The following is a 15,141-nucleotide window of genomic DNA, read 5'->3' as shown; positions in this document are numbered from 1 at the left end:
TACTATTAGCTGTTATTAGAATGGTGCCTGCACATGGTAAAAAATAAATATTATTAGCTACTTCTACTATTACATTCAAAATAAATTTTTCTGGCAGTGAAATGTGACTGAAAAATAAAACCACCTCCCCAGCTTCTTACCTTGCAAAGGTACCTCAAAATAGTATCTCTAGATTTGCAATTTTCTTTGGAATGCTTGAGTAAAAGACATCAGATAACTATAAGATATTACTGTTATTTGAATTTCATTCTGCTCACATCGAAGTCTGTTGCTAAAAGGAAGTAAGAGCCACCAACCTTTTCCTGTAGTTTTTGAATGAGGGCATCCCATTCTTACAATTGGTTTTGCTACATTTCTGCTTCAGCAAAGAGTTCATCAGTTCTTTGGCTCTGTCTTTGTAAAAAGACTGGAGAGGGAAGGTTTTAAAACACAAGGAAAGAAAAAGAAATTACTTTGAAATTCCCAAAATAGTTAGGTTGAGAGTGTTTGTTTAGAAACCTGGAGAGCTTTTTATATAGAAAGGTGTTTCAATAGTGTTGTATCAGGAGAGATGGGTACTAATTTACTACCCCATCTACTTCAATCCAGTGCCTATTGCTAGTGGCCTGCTATTAAACCAACATTTGCGTCTCTAGCTATAAGAAACCTAATAAAACAGAAAAACCAGTTTCTCTGGTATTTTATTCTTCCCCTCTCCCATATCAATAGCCAAGTTCCTTTTAAAACCTCCCTAAACCCGAAGTACCAGACCACATGTTAACGAAAACATATTAAGATGCACCCACTTCCTTATTAATTACATATACCCTATGTATAATTTTATAGCAATCTGCAAAATAGGGGGAAATTTTTTCACCTGTAGATTAAACTCAATAGAGTGACTGTTGACTAATTGACCAAATGTTGCATTTGGTAAGCATTTAATTTAAAATTCATTAATTTTGATTTTGAGGTTTTACTTTTCATATTTTGGAGCTAATCATTTTTGAAGGTCTCAGGCTTTTTTTTTTGGAATCCTGAGACGTTCATAGATCTTGGGCTCTGTGCCTGTCATCCTGAGAGAAAGAAACAGCCCTGCCTGTAACCCAGGCCCGGCTCAGGGTGGGAAATCATCAAACGCTTGTGAACTTGTAAGGAAATGGATTTCAGTGACTAGATGAAACTAAAGGAGTGCCCCCGCAAAAAGAGCATTTTGCCTTTCTGAGAGGCCATGGGAGAGAGAAAAAGACGGTAGAGGCTGTATCAGAAAGACAGAAAGAGAGAAACTGAGGGACACTGAAAGAGAGGCAGAGACACACACACACAGATTAAAGACAGGGGGTGGGTGAGAGAGAGGGAGAGAGAGAGAAAGAGAGAGGGAGAGAGAGCGCGCCACCAAGAGATATACGAGAGACATAGATAAATTGAAAGATGGAGAGAGAAACCCAGAGAAATTGATCCATTCTTTAAGTAAAATGTTTTAAGATCTCACAGTCCTGCAGTGTTTAAAGTTGCATTATAAAGTCCACTCAGCTGTTTTACAATTTTGATAGGAAGAGAATCTTCGTTTGTGTCATGTTTTGCAGTTTACTAAGCACTTTTGGAGTATCATTGCATTTGAGACTTAACCCCAACCTTTCTATTACAGGTGAGGAAATGGACTTGTCCACCTTCTATTTGTAGAACATTTTGCAGTTTTTTAAAGGACATTCTCACCCAATATCTTACCTGGCGAGGGTCACTAATCATAGGTCTCCATACAAGCCCATCTTCCCTGGTATAAAAGAAGCTTAGGTTACAGGCATTACTGATCCTCAAAAGACAGTGAAGATAACCCAGGCCACAAAACCTGCAATTCTTTTTTTTTCTCCTTTTTTTCTTTTTTTTTTCTTTAAAAACATGTATTTGATATTATTACTTTGTTACAGGTTCTATAGTGAAATAACAGAAAGAAAACCAAAATTGACACCAATTCCTCTCAAAATCACATTACCTTTTTCATTTCCCCAGATCATCTTTTAGCCCTTATCCTTTATGCATATTCAGCTTCTGAGTATTTACAGCCCTTTGGTACAGAATGTTTTATATTCTAAATTTTCACTCCACATTATGCAGTGAGTATAAGCCATTATAACTCACTTCAGTCTCACTTTCAAAGAGATACATAAGTAGCACCAAGGATCGTCTGACCTGAACAGCTACAGTTAATCCTTTGGCTCTCTTTGGGATTTCCAAGGCCCTGTAATAGTCTCAGAGTATAGAAGGCTAGGCTTCTGGCTCTATGGCATGACTGACTAGTTCTCTATGTACTCCTTGGCAGATGTGGTAGTGAGTGACACAAATATGTTTTTATTCAAAACATGGTTTACGTTGGCATTACCAGCCACAGAAGATATGTAAGTATTTGCATCCCAAAGGATTAATCTGTACCACTACTCTTTTTAACCAGGCTTTTGCACAGGAGAAATAAGCACAACTTGATGCATCTTACCCTTGTGGCTTATTTTCCAATCTGTTAAAATCATGGTTAACTCAAATTATCAATAACGATCTACTCACCATGATGGCACCCATCACCCTAGTCAAAGAGAGGCCACCTGCCTTGAATAACGCAGCTTCCCGCAGCTTCTGCTCTAGCGATTTCAGCTTCTCATTGAACTTCTCCCTGGGCTTCATCCCTGCAACCAGCCAGTGGAGGCCTTCTGTCCTCTTGTCGGGCTGGGGCTGCTCAGCTCTCCTCTCAAGGCCTCCTTTCATCCTCTCCTGCTGGCTGAGTTGTGTTAGAAGCTCAGCTAAAGAGGTGTTCAAAGTGTCCAGTTGTTTAATCAGGTGGCCAGGATGCTTTTTGCTCTAGCTTACTTGCTCCTTGAGCTCCACTCCGAGCTGGAGAAGCCTCTGGAGGAGAACACTGAAGTCATCCTGGGAAACCGTGACAGGGCAGCTTTTTTTTTTTTTTGGTCAGCAATATTTTTATTAATGTGTATACTCACACTTTTTTTAAATTGAAGTATAGTTGATTTACAATATCGTGTTAGTTTCAGGTGTACAGCAATTCAGTTATAGCTACACATATATATGTATATATATTATATATATAATGTATATACCTATAAGGGAAGATAATCTGAAATGTATAGATACATAATATATGTTATATATATAGTAGTGTGTATATGTTAATCCCAACCTCCTAATTTATCCCTCCCTCCCCCCCCCCCTTTCCTCTTTAGTAACCATAAGTTTGTTTTCTAGGTCTGTGAGTCTCTTTCTGTTTTGGAAATAAGTTCATTTGTATCTATTTTTTTTTTTGTTTTTAGATTCCACATATAAGCAGTATCATGATATTTATCTTTGTCTGGCTTACTTCACTTAGTATGATAATCTCTAGGTCCATCCATGTCGCTTCAAATGGCATTATTTCATTCTTTTTTTATGGCTGAGTAGTATTCCATTCCATACATACATATATATATATATAATATATATACAAATATATATATATAATATATATACCCCACATTTTTATCCATTCATCTGTCGATGGACATTTAGGTTGCTTCCATGTCTTGGCTATTGTAAATAGTGCTGCATTGAACATTGGGGTGCATGTATCTTTTTGAATTATGGTTTTCTCCAGATACTTGCCCAGGAGTGGGATTGCAGGATCATATGATAGCTCTCTTTTTAGATTTTTAAAGAACTTCCATGGTGTTCTCTACAGTGGCTGTACCAATTTACATTCCTACCAACAGTATAGGAGAGTTCCTTTTTCTCCACACCCCTTCCAGCATTTGTTATTTGTAAATTTTTGATGATGACCATTCTGACCGGGGTGAGGTGACACCTCATTGTAGTTTTGATTTGCATTTCCCTAATAATTAGTGACTTGGAGCATCTTTTCATAGGCCTATTGGCCATCTGTATGTCTTCTTTGGAGAAGTGTCTATTTAGATCTTCTGCCCATTTTTTGATTGGGTTGTTTTTTTTTTTTTTGATGTTGAGTTGTATGAGCTGTTTGTATATTTTGGAGATAATTCCCTTGTCAGTTGTAGTGTTTGCAAAGATTTTCTTCCATTCTGTAGGTTGTCTTTCTGTTTTGTAAGGCAGCTTTTCTCTTTGTTTCCTTGCACTGGATAAAGAATAGGCTAAACTGAGGAGAAGCCAAGCTGATGTTTTTGGCATTGCGGCTTTGAAAGATTTCAAGGTCCCTTGAGTTAACCTGTTTGCAGCAAAAGAAATAGAGGATAGTCCCAAGACAGTAAAGAACGGAGAGAGCTTGGTCAACAATTGGATCTAATAATGACCAAATTCTACAAGTTAACCTCTAACTTCCTGGAGCTGCTCAATCCCAGCAGTTTAAAAATAAGTTGAGGGGCTGTTGCTGAATCAGTGGAAAGAATTTAAAATTTCTAAAATAGTTTATAATCAAGAGAAGCCATCTGAAGTGGCTTTGGAAAGAAAATTGTTGATGAATACCAAATGTCCTGTTCTATGTTGTGATGCATATGACTGAAGAGAAGCATTTTTGCCTGTATTTGGGGAAAGATGAGATTATACTAAATGATCTGCACTTATACTGGACCTGTAGTTACTGGAGAAACTTTCAAAATAACTTTGCTTTAACAAGGGATTCCTGTTTCAGTTACAGGTGAGCTTCTCAAAAATCATTAGATAATATAATTCTTAGGATATTTCTCTAGCTAATATGACACTTAATTTACCATATATAAAACGTATGAGGCTGTTTATCAGTTTGTTGATCATTACTCTTATCTGGTTGAGGCTCTGTGTATCACTGACCCTGCAGGTAGATCTTCCCTTCCAAGAGAAAACACTATTATTTTCTTATATTCATTTCTTAAAAATCATACAGATTTAACAAAACATATCACTTGGCAGTGGTATGTTCTTGCCAGTAAGAACTATGATGATCCTTGGGAAATGCATCTTCTTAAAAAAATTCTTAAGCAAAGTCATTTAATGTCTCTGGGAGTCAGCTTGTGGCCTGCAAAAAGGGATGTTGGATTAAAGTCTCTTGATGTTTCCTTCCTGCTCTGCACTCTGTGGAAAGTGCATTCAGTACGGGCAGAACACTGTATGCCCGTGGTGATGATGTTTGAATATAAGGGGTCAGCAAACCCTTTGGAAGCCGTGTGCAAAATTGCTGACCAGTGTTGGGGGATGTGTGGGATAGGTAGGTGGTGCCCCTGTGTTGGGATGTAGGAGAGGAGTGTGATGACAGCTGACTTGCTTATCCATTCTGGCAGGGCTACTACCATTGTGATCTACACAGACCCTTTCATCTAGCTACTTCAAAGCGTTTTTACAAACTCTTGCTCGTTGTTTCTTCAAGCACAGCATAAAGAAAGGTTGATTGGTGTCTTTTCAATTAACTCAAAGATGAAGAAAATGAACTATATAGAACTAAAAGGGATTCTCCCAGAAGTATACTGCATTGCAGAGGGGCAAGATAGAGAAAGTGTTCATCCCGGCTTCGTAACTGACAAAAAAGGAAAAAATCTTAGTGCTTATTTTTGGAGACTGTGTCCATTAATGGCACCCTCATAATATGGAAGATCATGCAGCCATTATACTCCCCTCTCTGCATGCAGCCTCTCTCATGAAGAGAGGGGAGTATACCCCACACAGGTCCCCGCATCCCAACCGTGAACTGCCTTCTGCCATTGTTACTACATCCATGGCCTCTCCTGACAGCATCTGAGGTTCAACTCTATCTGCCTGCCTTGAGGTTGGGGTCCCTCAGTGTGACAGAGAAAGATTTGGAAAGCGGCACTGAGACATCCATGTTGTAGAGTCAGAACAGCACTGAACTGGACGCTGTGCCCAACTGGTGGCTAATTCACGGAGTGAACTGTTACTTCAGCTCTCAGGGCCTCAGTTTCTCATCTGCATGGCCATCAGATGCAGGTCCACTAGGCCATTCATTGGGACTTGTCCAGGGTTGTGGTTATTAGTGTTATCACTCTTGATATTGTTGTAGCAAGGAAGATCCATGGGGTAAATTCACGGATTTATGCGAATACTGGTCCAGAAAGACCATTTGCCAACACGCACGCACATACACACATGCACACACACAGGATGGAGGATCATTCTGGTTATGACAATGCAGAGGTTAGACTTGGTCAGCCTGGTCTTTCCCTTTTGGTTTTTCAGTTCCTGACTACCCCAGACTTCATAAATCAGACTTTAAAATTTTTCTTCTCCTACCTTGTACTTGAGTATTGACTTTACCCTTTTCCAATGGAACAAACCTTACATGTGAGTATGAACCCAGTAGGTGGCACTGACTACATCTATTAAAGATAGGAAATTTGCCAGGTGTACTTGTATAGATCCATAATGCAAAATTCACATGTATAGCTCAGTGGTTCTCAGATGGGGGTGACTTTGCCCCACCTGGGGACATCTGGCAATATCTGGAGGCATTTTTAGTTGTCACAACTGAGTAGGGGGGAGATACTACTAACATCTAGTGGGTAGAGGCCAGGGATGCTGCTGAACATCCTACAATGCACAGGACAGCCCCTCAACAAAGAATTGTCCGGTCCAAAATGTCAGTAGTGCTGAGGCTGAAACCCTGGTATCAGTTAATATGCAAATCCTTGTAAAGTATTATGAGAGCCTATATTCACAGAGGGAAAATCTGGTCACCTGGCCCTCCTTCTTGGTCACTGCTCTCCTGGTGTCTAGTTGATACAAAGGCTGTTTTGTCATCTTGAAGCCTTTGGGGCAAGAATGTGTCCATTTGGGGAGAATGTGTTACCTAGGAGTTAGAATAGTGGACCAAGGGTGAGGAAGACAAGACATTTTCCCAGAGAACATGACACAGTTGAGTCAGCCTTTGGTGTACTGTTGACACTCAACTGCTAATAAGATCCAGAGAATTAAGGCAAGCTTGCCTCTGAGACATGTCATGAATAACATAGTCTGAAAAGGCCATTCTTATTCTTTTATTTAATGGCAGTCTTATCTGAGGGGATATAGCTTAGATAAGGTTAAGAGCATGGCTCTGGAACCAGAGTGCCTGACTTTAATTCTTGATTGCCATTCACTAACTGTATGTCATTTTTTCCCTCATTTGTGATGTGGGGATGATGCCATCAAAATAGTATCTACCTATAGAATAATTATGAGAATTAAACAAACTAATAAATACGAAGTATTTGAAACATTGCCCAACTTAGGATAAGTACCTTATAAATATTAGTATCACTATTGTTTCTTTAAGTCAGGAATATGATTGAAAGTATATACATTCATTCTTTTATTCAACAAGTATTTTTTTTAGCACCTGCTATGTCCCAGGCACTGTTCTAGCTGCTGAAGATACATCAGTGAATCAAAAACATCAGATAAAAATCCCTGCCTTCATGGAGCTTACCTTTTAGTGGATTATAGTAGTAACATTGCAAACAGAAAGAAAAAATATACAAAATTATAGTCAGCCTGGTACTTGTCCTATAGTTTTTGAATGGATGGATGTATTATTCATAGTTTTGTATTATGTTACGTAGCTAATTGGGCTTGGAAGTTTGAACTGTCATCTTATGTAAGAAAAGAAAGGGACTTCCCTGGTGGTACAGTGGTAAAGAATCCGCCTTCCAATGCAGGGGACGCAGGTTCGATCCCTGGTCGGGGAACTAAGATCCCACATGACGTGGGACACAGCCCGCGTGACACAACTACTGAGCCCGTGTGCCTCAACTAGAGAGAGAAAATCCGCACGCCACAACTAGAGAGAAGCCCGTGCGCTGCAACGAAGAGCTGGCACGTCACAACAAAAGATCCCGCATGCCTCAACGAAGATCCCGTGTGCCACAACTATGACCCAAGGCAGCCAAAAAAAGAAAGTTAAACCAATACAGAAAGTCATACCAGTAAAAAATGGAAACTACTGGGACTTCCCTGGTGGTCCACTGGTTAAGACTCTGCACTCCCACCGCAGGGGGCGCAGGTTCGATCCCTGGTCGGGGAACTAAGATCCTGCATGCCGCGCAGAGTGGCCAAACTAAGATTAAAAAAAAAAAAATTGAACTACTACATAACATTAGAAAGGAGAAGGAGGAGAACTGAAATTAGGCCATTGTCTATGGCCATGAGTTTTGTTTAAAATGAACTGAACGTTTTGCCTTCTTAACTTTGTATCAGACATATAGTTACCTCTAGGCAGATTTGCACATTCCAAGACATTCCAAGACTTTCTCAGCTGCAGCAGGCACCTCTGTCTGTGTAGCAAAACAGAGAACAATGTTGGTTATTATCAGATCACTGCAGCTGAAGAGGAAGAATCAACAGTAACTCACTCTCCAAAAGTAATTCACTTCTGAAAGCAAAAACTCCTTCAGAACAATCATCTCATGAGCGCAGGCTTTAGCATTCCCTGAAGAACTTGGTTAAAAGAAACTCTAGACCTTACTGATTGGTTCCTCATCTTTTGTTTTCCAGAAACCTTCTCTATGTCTACCCACAGAGGCTGAACTTTGCTAACAAACTAGCATCTGCCCGGAACATCACAATCAAGATCCAGTTTATGTGTGGAGAGGATGTCAGCAATGCTATGCCGGTAATGAGGGAAATAAACATTTGCCTCGAACCAGGGTGGGCTGAACTTCCCTTGCTGGTTCACACAGACAAAATCAAGGGCTGATCAGCGTAGCGTGTGCGTTGATTCAGGCCAGTACCACTGATCATGTGCAAGGGCCTTTGTGGCTGGTCCCGTATTGCTCCCAGGATACTGATGGGGAAGCAGGGTCAGCCTAAATCAAAAGTCTCTTTCCCAACTTATTCCACAGTGAGCTGTGAAATTTAGAAATGCAGATCATTTTAGAAGACTGAAAAATATCATGAATTCTTTCCATGCCACCCTAACAGCATAAGAAGTAGAAAGACAGGCCCAAGGTGTCAGCCATGCTTGCCATACTTCCAGATGTGCACTGCGGTACACATCTACCTAAGCCCCAGTCCACATCTAGAGATAAATATAATAGAAAGTACTGCCTAGTAATAATAAACATACACCATCTCAACACCTTCTAGGAATGGATCTTCATCCTGAGGTAAAATGTAAATCAAATAGTAAATACATAATGCAGTGTTCCCTAAGGAACCCAAAATGCCAGAATTTGTATTTTTTTAACCATCTGCCAACAAACGAGATGGTGGTTAGCTATTACTATTTTATTTAAGCTGTAGAATTCAGATAATATACCTTTCTACTGAAGTCACATTTTTCCAGTGCTTCCATTCTTCAAATATCCACTTTTTTTAAAAAACCATCTTTTTAATGTCCCACCTACCTTCCCAATGCAAGGTAACCTTTTGCAATGGTTGTGGGAAAGAAGTCCTAGAGGAAGATTCTCCTGGTTCTCCCCACTCTCACCCCTGGCAAATCCATCAGGGCTGCCAGGTACAGCTGTGCAGATCCTGGTGGTAGCCAAGGTACCCAGCCAGGGATGAGTGGGGGCCAAACTCCAGCCTGTTCACCACTCACCAAGCCCTGGGACCTGGCATGGGCATTAGTGCATCTAGTAGGAAGGGCTCTTTTTTTATTTACCCAAAGGTGAGTCCACTTGTGAAGTCATGTGCCTTTAGGGCTGACCCAGGCCCAAAGAGGTGTCTTTTTCTAAATACCATAAACGTGTGGCCAGTGATGGTCCTGATGACCCAAGTGACCAGGCAAAAGAGCCTCGACCAGGGATCTCTCACGGAGGGCAAAACTCTGTAACGTTGCCCTGTAGTATAGACCTCTAGGTGAAGAGGCAGATGGAGAGAGCACTGGTTTTCTAGTCTCACAAGCCTATGGCCCTTGGTCACTGATGTAGCCACTGGGGTCTCAGTTTACCCTTCATAACCAGTTCTTCTGCATCAGTTGGGCCACTTGTAGAACTCAGCACTCTTAATTTACAAAATGCAGCTCTATGAGACCAGAACCTCCTACTGGGCTGATGATCGTTGATTTGATTTAACCAAATATCACAGTTAATTTGGCCCTTTTTATACTGGTGAACAGGTCATCTTTGGAAGATCCAATGGGCCTGAATTTCTGCAGGAAGTTTACACGGCTGTTACATACCACAACAAGTAAGTATATTTCAGAGTTCTAAACATATGCCAAGATTGTTTTATTATCTCCTGGCTTTTCTGAATCCCCTAGGTGATTCCTCGTACCAGTATTTATAATTCAGGGACTAAGGGACAGAGGAAATCCATGCCAGTTCCCTGGTTCTATGTTGGAGAACCACAATTTTTGCCATTAACTGTGATTGGGAGAAGAACATATCTTCAAGAACCTAATATTGTTTTGAGTTTTCTGGAGCCTTCTACTCTAGTGTGATATAGAGAGGTCTTATGGTGTTCCATAAAGAAATAAATTTCTTGCCTTGCTTTGAGATACTGGAGGGGCCAGAAACAAAATCCAGCCCTCCTTGGTCTGTCTCTTTGTCTTCTATCCATACCTGCACCACTACCTACTTTAAGAAGATTTAAGTTGACCAAAGGAGAAATGAAACACTCATTTTTATGTGGGTAAATTGAGTCAGAGAATAACATCTAAACTGTTATTCACATTTCCAGGTAGGACATCTGTATAGGGTCAGACAAACTTGGGTTTGATCCCGGCCTGATAACCTTGGCCCATTTAAGTATTGAATACTTCTCTGAACCCACCCTCTTGGACTGGAATGAGGATTAAATGAGTAATGTATGTGAAGCCCTTAGTAAACTGCCTGGGACGTCATAATTCAGTAAAATCAGATTCCCTTTCCTTCCTGCATCCTTCATTTTTTCCCCCCAAATCCTTTGATGAGTGCCGGCTGTGCACCAGTCCCTGTTCTTGGGGTAGAGATAGAAAAGGAGGTCACAGGAGGACTCCAAACCTCATCCTCTGTCCAAATTAAGTTGTTGCATTTTTGCATTGTGTGCAGGGATTTTTTTTTCTGGCAAAGCTTTTCGTTTGTGAGCAGCCTTATGTAAGTGAAGTGTATCCAGTGACATAAGCTTGGTCTCAGGACTTTAAGCTTAGGAGGAGACTGATGTAAAATGAAAAGTAAAACACCAAGCAGGCGAATTCTGAGGGGCAAAGGGTCTGTGGCAATTTATAGTCAGAGAAGCCATCATTCTTGCTAAAAGTTATTTGTGTATAATGTGCTTTTGAAACAGGTCTCCTGACTTCTACGAAGAAGTGAAAATTAAGCTCCCTGCTAAGCTCACAGTAAATCACCACCTCCTGTTCACCTTCTACCATATCAGCTGTCAGCAGAAGCAAGGAAACTCCGTAGAAAGTCTCCTGGGATATTCAGTGAGTTGTTTTCAACTTGCAGATTCACTCTGCAGTTGTTGGCGCATCCAAGGTTCCTGCAGAGATAAACAACTAAATTCTATTCACTTGCTTTTTTCCTGTCAGAAGTAGCAAAATGTGCCAAACCAGATTACAGCAAAGAGCAGAGATGACTTGACTTAGCAAATGACAATTTCAGGAATGAAAGGTAGTGGGTGAGAGATATTGAAAGAATACTCATTTGTAGAAAAAGCATTACAATAATGTCCATTATTTCCAAATTTTATATATATGCTTCACATATAAAAATAGCTCTTTTTTCCCCAAGGGGAAAAAGTTATTTCTTTAAAATATATAAAAGGTAAAATAAACATTGATGTTTTCCAGATATACACACACATTGGCTATAAAGAAAAATGCTACTACTTTGGCTCTGAAAGCAGTGAATCATTGATATTACCATCTCAGGAGCTCTCAGGGAATTTAAAATCTAAAGAACTTGACAGAAATTACTGCCCAAAAGAGCTCTGGTCAATATCTAATCATCATTCAGTTACATTTGATTTTTGTGAGCTAGATAAATTGCCAGAATTATATGCTGTAATAAATACCATTTTATTCTTTACATCATTTATTTCAGTGGCTGCCAATTCTCTTAAATGAACGTCTTCAAACTGGCTCCTACTGTCTCCCAGTTGCCTTGGAAAAGCTGCCACCCAACTACTCTATGCATTCTGCAGAGGTAACCAGCAGGCTGGCCATCACCTGTTTCCTGTCCAGCCATGGTCTTGGACCACCTTTCCAGACCCACTTCCCGTTCCTTTATACATGACCAAGGATGCTCAGCATGTTTTGGGGAGCAGTCATCTGTCAGCACAGGGTGTTTTCTGAGAGCACGTGGTTCTGATAGGATGGGGGAAATAACTGGTTTTAAGACCTCATTCATTTAGATTATCACCAATTCAGAATGTTTGGTAAATACAACCCATACCCAGGCAGCATTACCTTGTATTATCTATAACAAAGGGGTTTACAGAATGGGGTATTTTAAAAAGGAAGGCAGATAGAGCTCACCTGTGATAACAACTGCTCTCACCTCCCATCCTTACAAAAGGTTCCCATGCCAGATTCCATTGGTTTCTCCTCTGGGTCAGTTGTCACAGTCTCCAGGTGGATATTGGGGCTTTTATTCCTCTAAAGAGCCCAGTGTCAATACTCTTTCTCTCCTCCCGTTTCCTGTCCCACCTTTTTGCCCATACATTCTGCTGCAGTCCACCAGTTTAAAGGGAGCCCAGTGAACCCTCCGTTCTGATTGCACCAGCACCAGCTCTCATGCTTCTCAGTCTGGTTGGTGTAGGTTTACATCAATAAGATTTATTTTAAGCAAATACCAGACATCATATCATTTCATTTATAAATAGTTCAGTGTTTTATCTTAAAAGATAAGGGCTCCTTTTTTAACCATCACAATACCATTGTCACACCTTAAAAATTAATAATAGTTCCTTAATATCTTCATATATCCAGTGATCAAATTTCCAATTATCTCATTAATGTCATTTTTTTTTTACAGTTGTTTGTTGCGTATCAGGATCCAAATAAGCTCCATACATTGCTATTGCTTGACATGTCTTTTAAGGCTCTTAATCTATAGGTCCCCCGTCATCTCTTTTGTTTTCCTTGCATATTTCAAGTTGAATTTCCCAGGAATTTGAATTTTGTTCCAAATTTTATAGTCAACTTTCTTTCCTACTCTGACTACCCACCCCCACTCCCCAGGCTATTCCATTTTCTATTTCCTTTTTTTTTTTTTTCCCCCTGGAGAGAGAAGCTTCCTTTGCCCTGGGCCACAGGCATATGCCTGAATTTAGATCAAAACTATTCTCCTCAAAACCACCTTAGTGGTTTTGTGAGTATGTTCACAGATACTCCCTGATTACTTTTTATGATTTGGACACACAGCCCCTTGCTGAAGCCCTCAAAACCACCTTTTCAACATCAAGCTGCACATTCTAATTTCCTTCAACACTCAATTATCTTCTTAATGCTGCCAAACAAACCTGGCTTTGGAGACAAATAAATCTTGATCCAAAATCCACATTCTGCCATGCCCTAGCTGTGTGAACATGGGTGAATTGCTTACCCTCTCTGAGTCTCAAAGATGAAACCTAGCCCAGACCTACCTACAAGGTTGCTGTGAACATTGAATGAGATAAAACATATCAAGCAACAAACTTGATGCTTAAGTAAATATTAGTTCCTTTTTCCTACTTGCCCTAAGCTATCTTTATCAATATGCCCTCAGCTTCTCCTAATATTCTTTAGGCCTACCCTGTCCAATATAGTTGCCACTAGCCACATGAGGCTATTTAAAATGTGGCTAGTCCAAACTGAGATGTGCTATAAGTATAAAACATAAACTGGGTTTCAAAGACTTAGTAGCAAAAAAAAAATTTTAAATATCTTATTCATAATTTTCTATATTGATTACATGTTGAAACAATAATCTTTAGGCTATATTGGGTTCAATGAAACATAGTATTAAAATTATTATCACATTAAAAAATTTTTAATGTGGCTACTAGAAAATTTTAAATGACATAGATGGCTCACATTATATTTTTAGTGGTCAGTGTTGCTTTAGATTCCTGCAAACTCCAGTGACCCCACAGGTCGGACTCATTAATAATGAGTGCAAGGTCCTGGTGGAATTTGTTCACGCTGGAGACTGTCTTCCCACCTAAGGTCATAGCTACTCCTCTGCTCTGCACATTGGTGCCATGCTGGGATGCAAGACCAATGTCTTCATACCTTCAGATTCTCAAAATACGATAGAAAAGCAGGCTTTCATGTGAAATTTTCTGACATTCAAATGTTTGGCAGCTAATTCGACGGTTTCTAACACTGGGCCAAACAGCACCTGTCTGTGGGCTGGATCCAGCTTTGGGCCCCAGTTTGTAACTCTGTCTGAGATAGTTCCAAAGTCCCCACCCCGTTCACACATCCTACCCTTGCAAGTACAGTATGCTTCCTTCCATTAAAATGCAAGAGACACAAAACCCACACTCACATGGCCAGGTCTGCCAAGGCCCTCCTTACTCAGCGCTGTAGGATGACAATTCTCTTGAGATTTTAAGGCAAGAAATGGTCTCTGAGGACTACAGGGGTATTGATATATAAATATTATAAAAGTTATTTTGAGTAATTAAAGCCGGAGCCTAGAAGGACGGCTACTTGGAAACATTTTGTTAAAAGGGAACAAAACTGTAGTCACTCAAAAGCATTAAAATTTCATGTCTTCTAAAGATATTCTACACTTTGTCCTGACATTCCTGATTAATGGAGAAATCATTAGGATATTACTTTATTTTAATTCCTAGAATCAAGGATTACCAGTGCTGTATGGAAGCTTAAATTAGATAGATAACTCGATTCAAAACCCTTCTTTCAGCATGAGAAAATGAAGGCCCAGAAAGTTTCATTGACCTGTCGAAGTGAAAATAATTAATTTGGTGTAAAACTGAACTTGAACCCAGGGCTCCTAACTCGAAGGCCAGTTATATTAGTTTTCCAGGGAGATTTATATTTGTATAACCCTGACATCTGCTGTCAAGTTGCTTTACTCTGCTTGTTAGTACTGAGAAAAGGGAATTGAATTGCTAATTTGTTTTCTTTTAACACAGAAAGTCCCTTTGCAGAATCCTCCCATTAAATGGGCTGAAGGACATAAGGGAGTATTCAATATTGAAGTGCAAGCTGTTTCTTCTGTTCACACCCAGGTAAGGAATATCCAGGTCAAGTTTAAATCAGAACAGCAGGCTAATAATGAAGATGGGGTGCAGCAGGGAAACTTCTAAGGACAG

At 40.0% G+C, this 15,141-nt stretch overlaps 1 protein-coding gene across 1 annotated transcript in view; it reads left to right on the top strand.

Moving 5' to 3' along the window:
• DOCK8 (dedicator of cytokinesis 8) overlaps positions 1–15,141 on the top strand; it is a 222,501-nt gene that overhangs the window by 125,719 nt on the left and 81,641 nt on the right. Inside the window, exons 15-19 of the mRNA XM_036856043.1 lie at positions 8,449–8,566; positions 10,013–10,083; positions 11,161–11,299; positions 11,919–12,020; positions 14,962–15,057. Of these exons, the coding sequence (XP_036711938.1) occupies positions 8,449–8,566; positions 10,013–10,083; positions 11,161–11,299; positions 11,919–12,020; positions 14,962–15,057 (526 nt within the window). The remainder of the gene's footprint in view (positions 1–8,448; positions 8,567–10,012; positions 10,084–11,160; positions 11,300–11,918; positions 12,021–14,961; positions 15,058–15,141) is intronic.

Source organism: Balaenoptera musculus, chromosome 6 (genome assembly GCF_009873245.2).
Source record: "Balaenoptera musculus isolate JJ_BM4_2016_0621 chromosome 6, mBalMus1.pri.v3, whole genome shotgun sequence".
NCBI lineage: Eukaryota > Metazoa > Chordata > Mammalia > Artiodactyla > Balaenopteridae > Balaenoptera > Balaenoptera musculus.
Note: the sequence above shows the minus strand (reverse complement) of the source record. Positions and strands in the feature narration are given on the sequence as shown.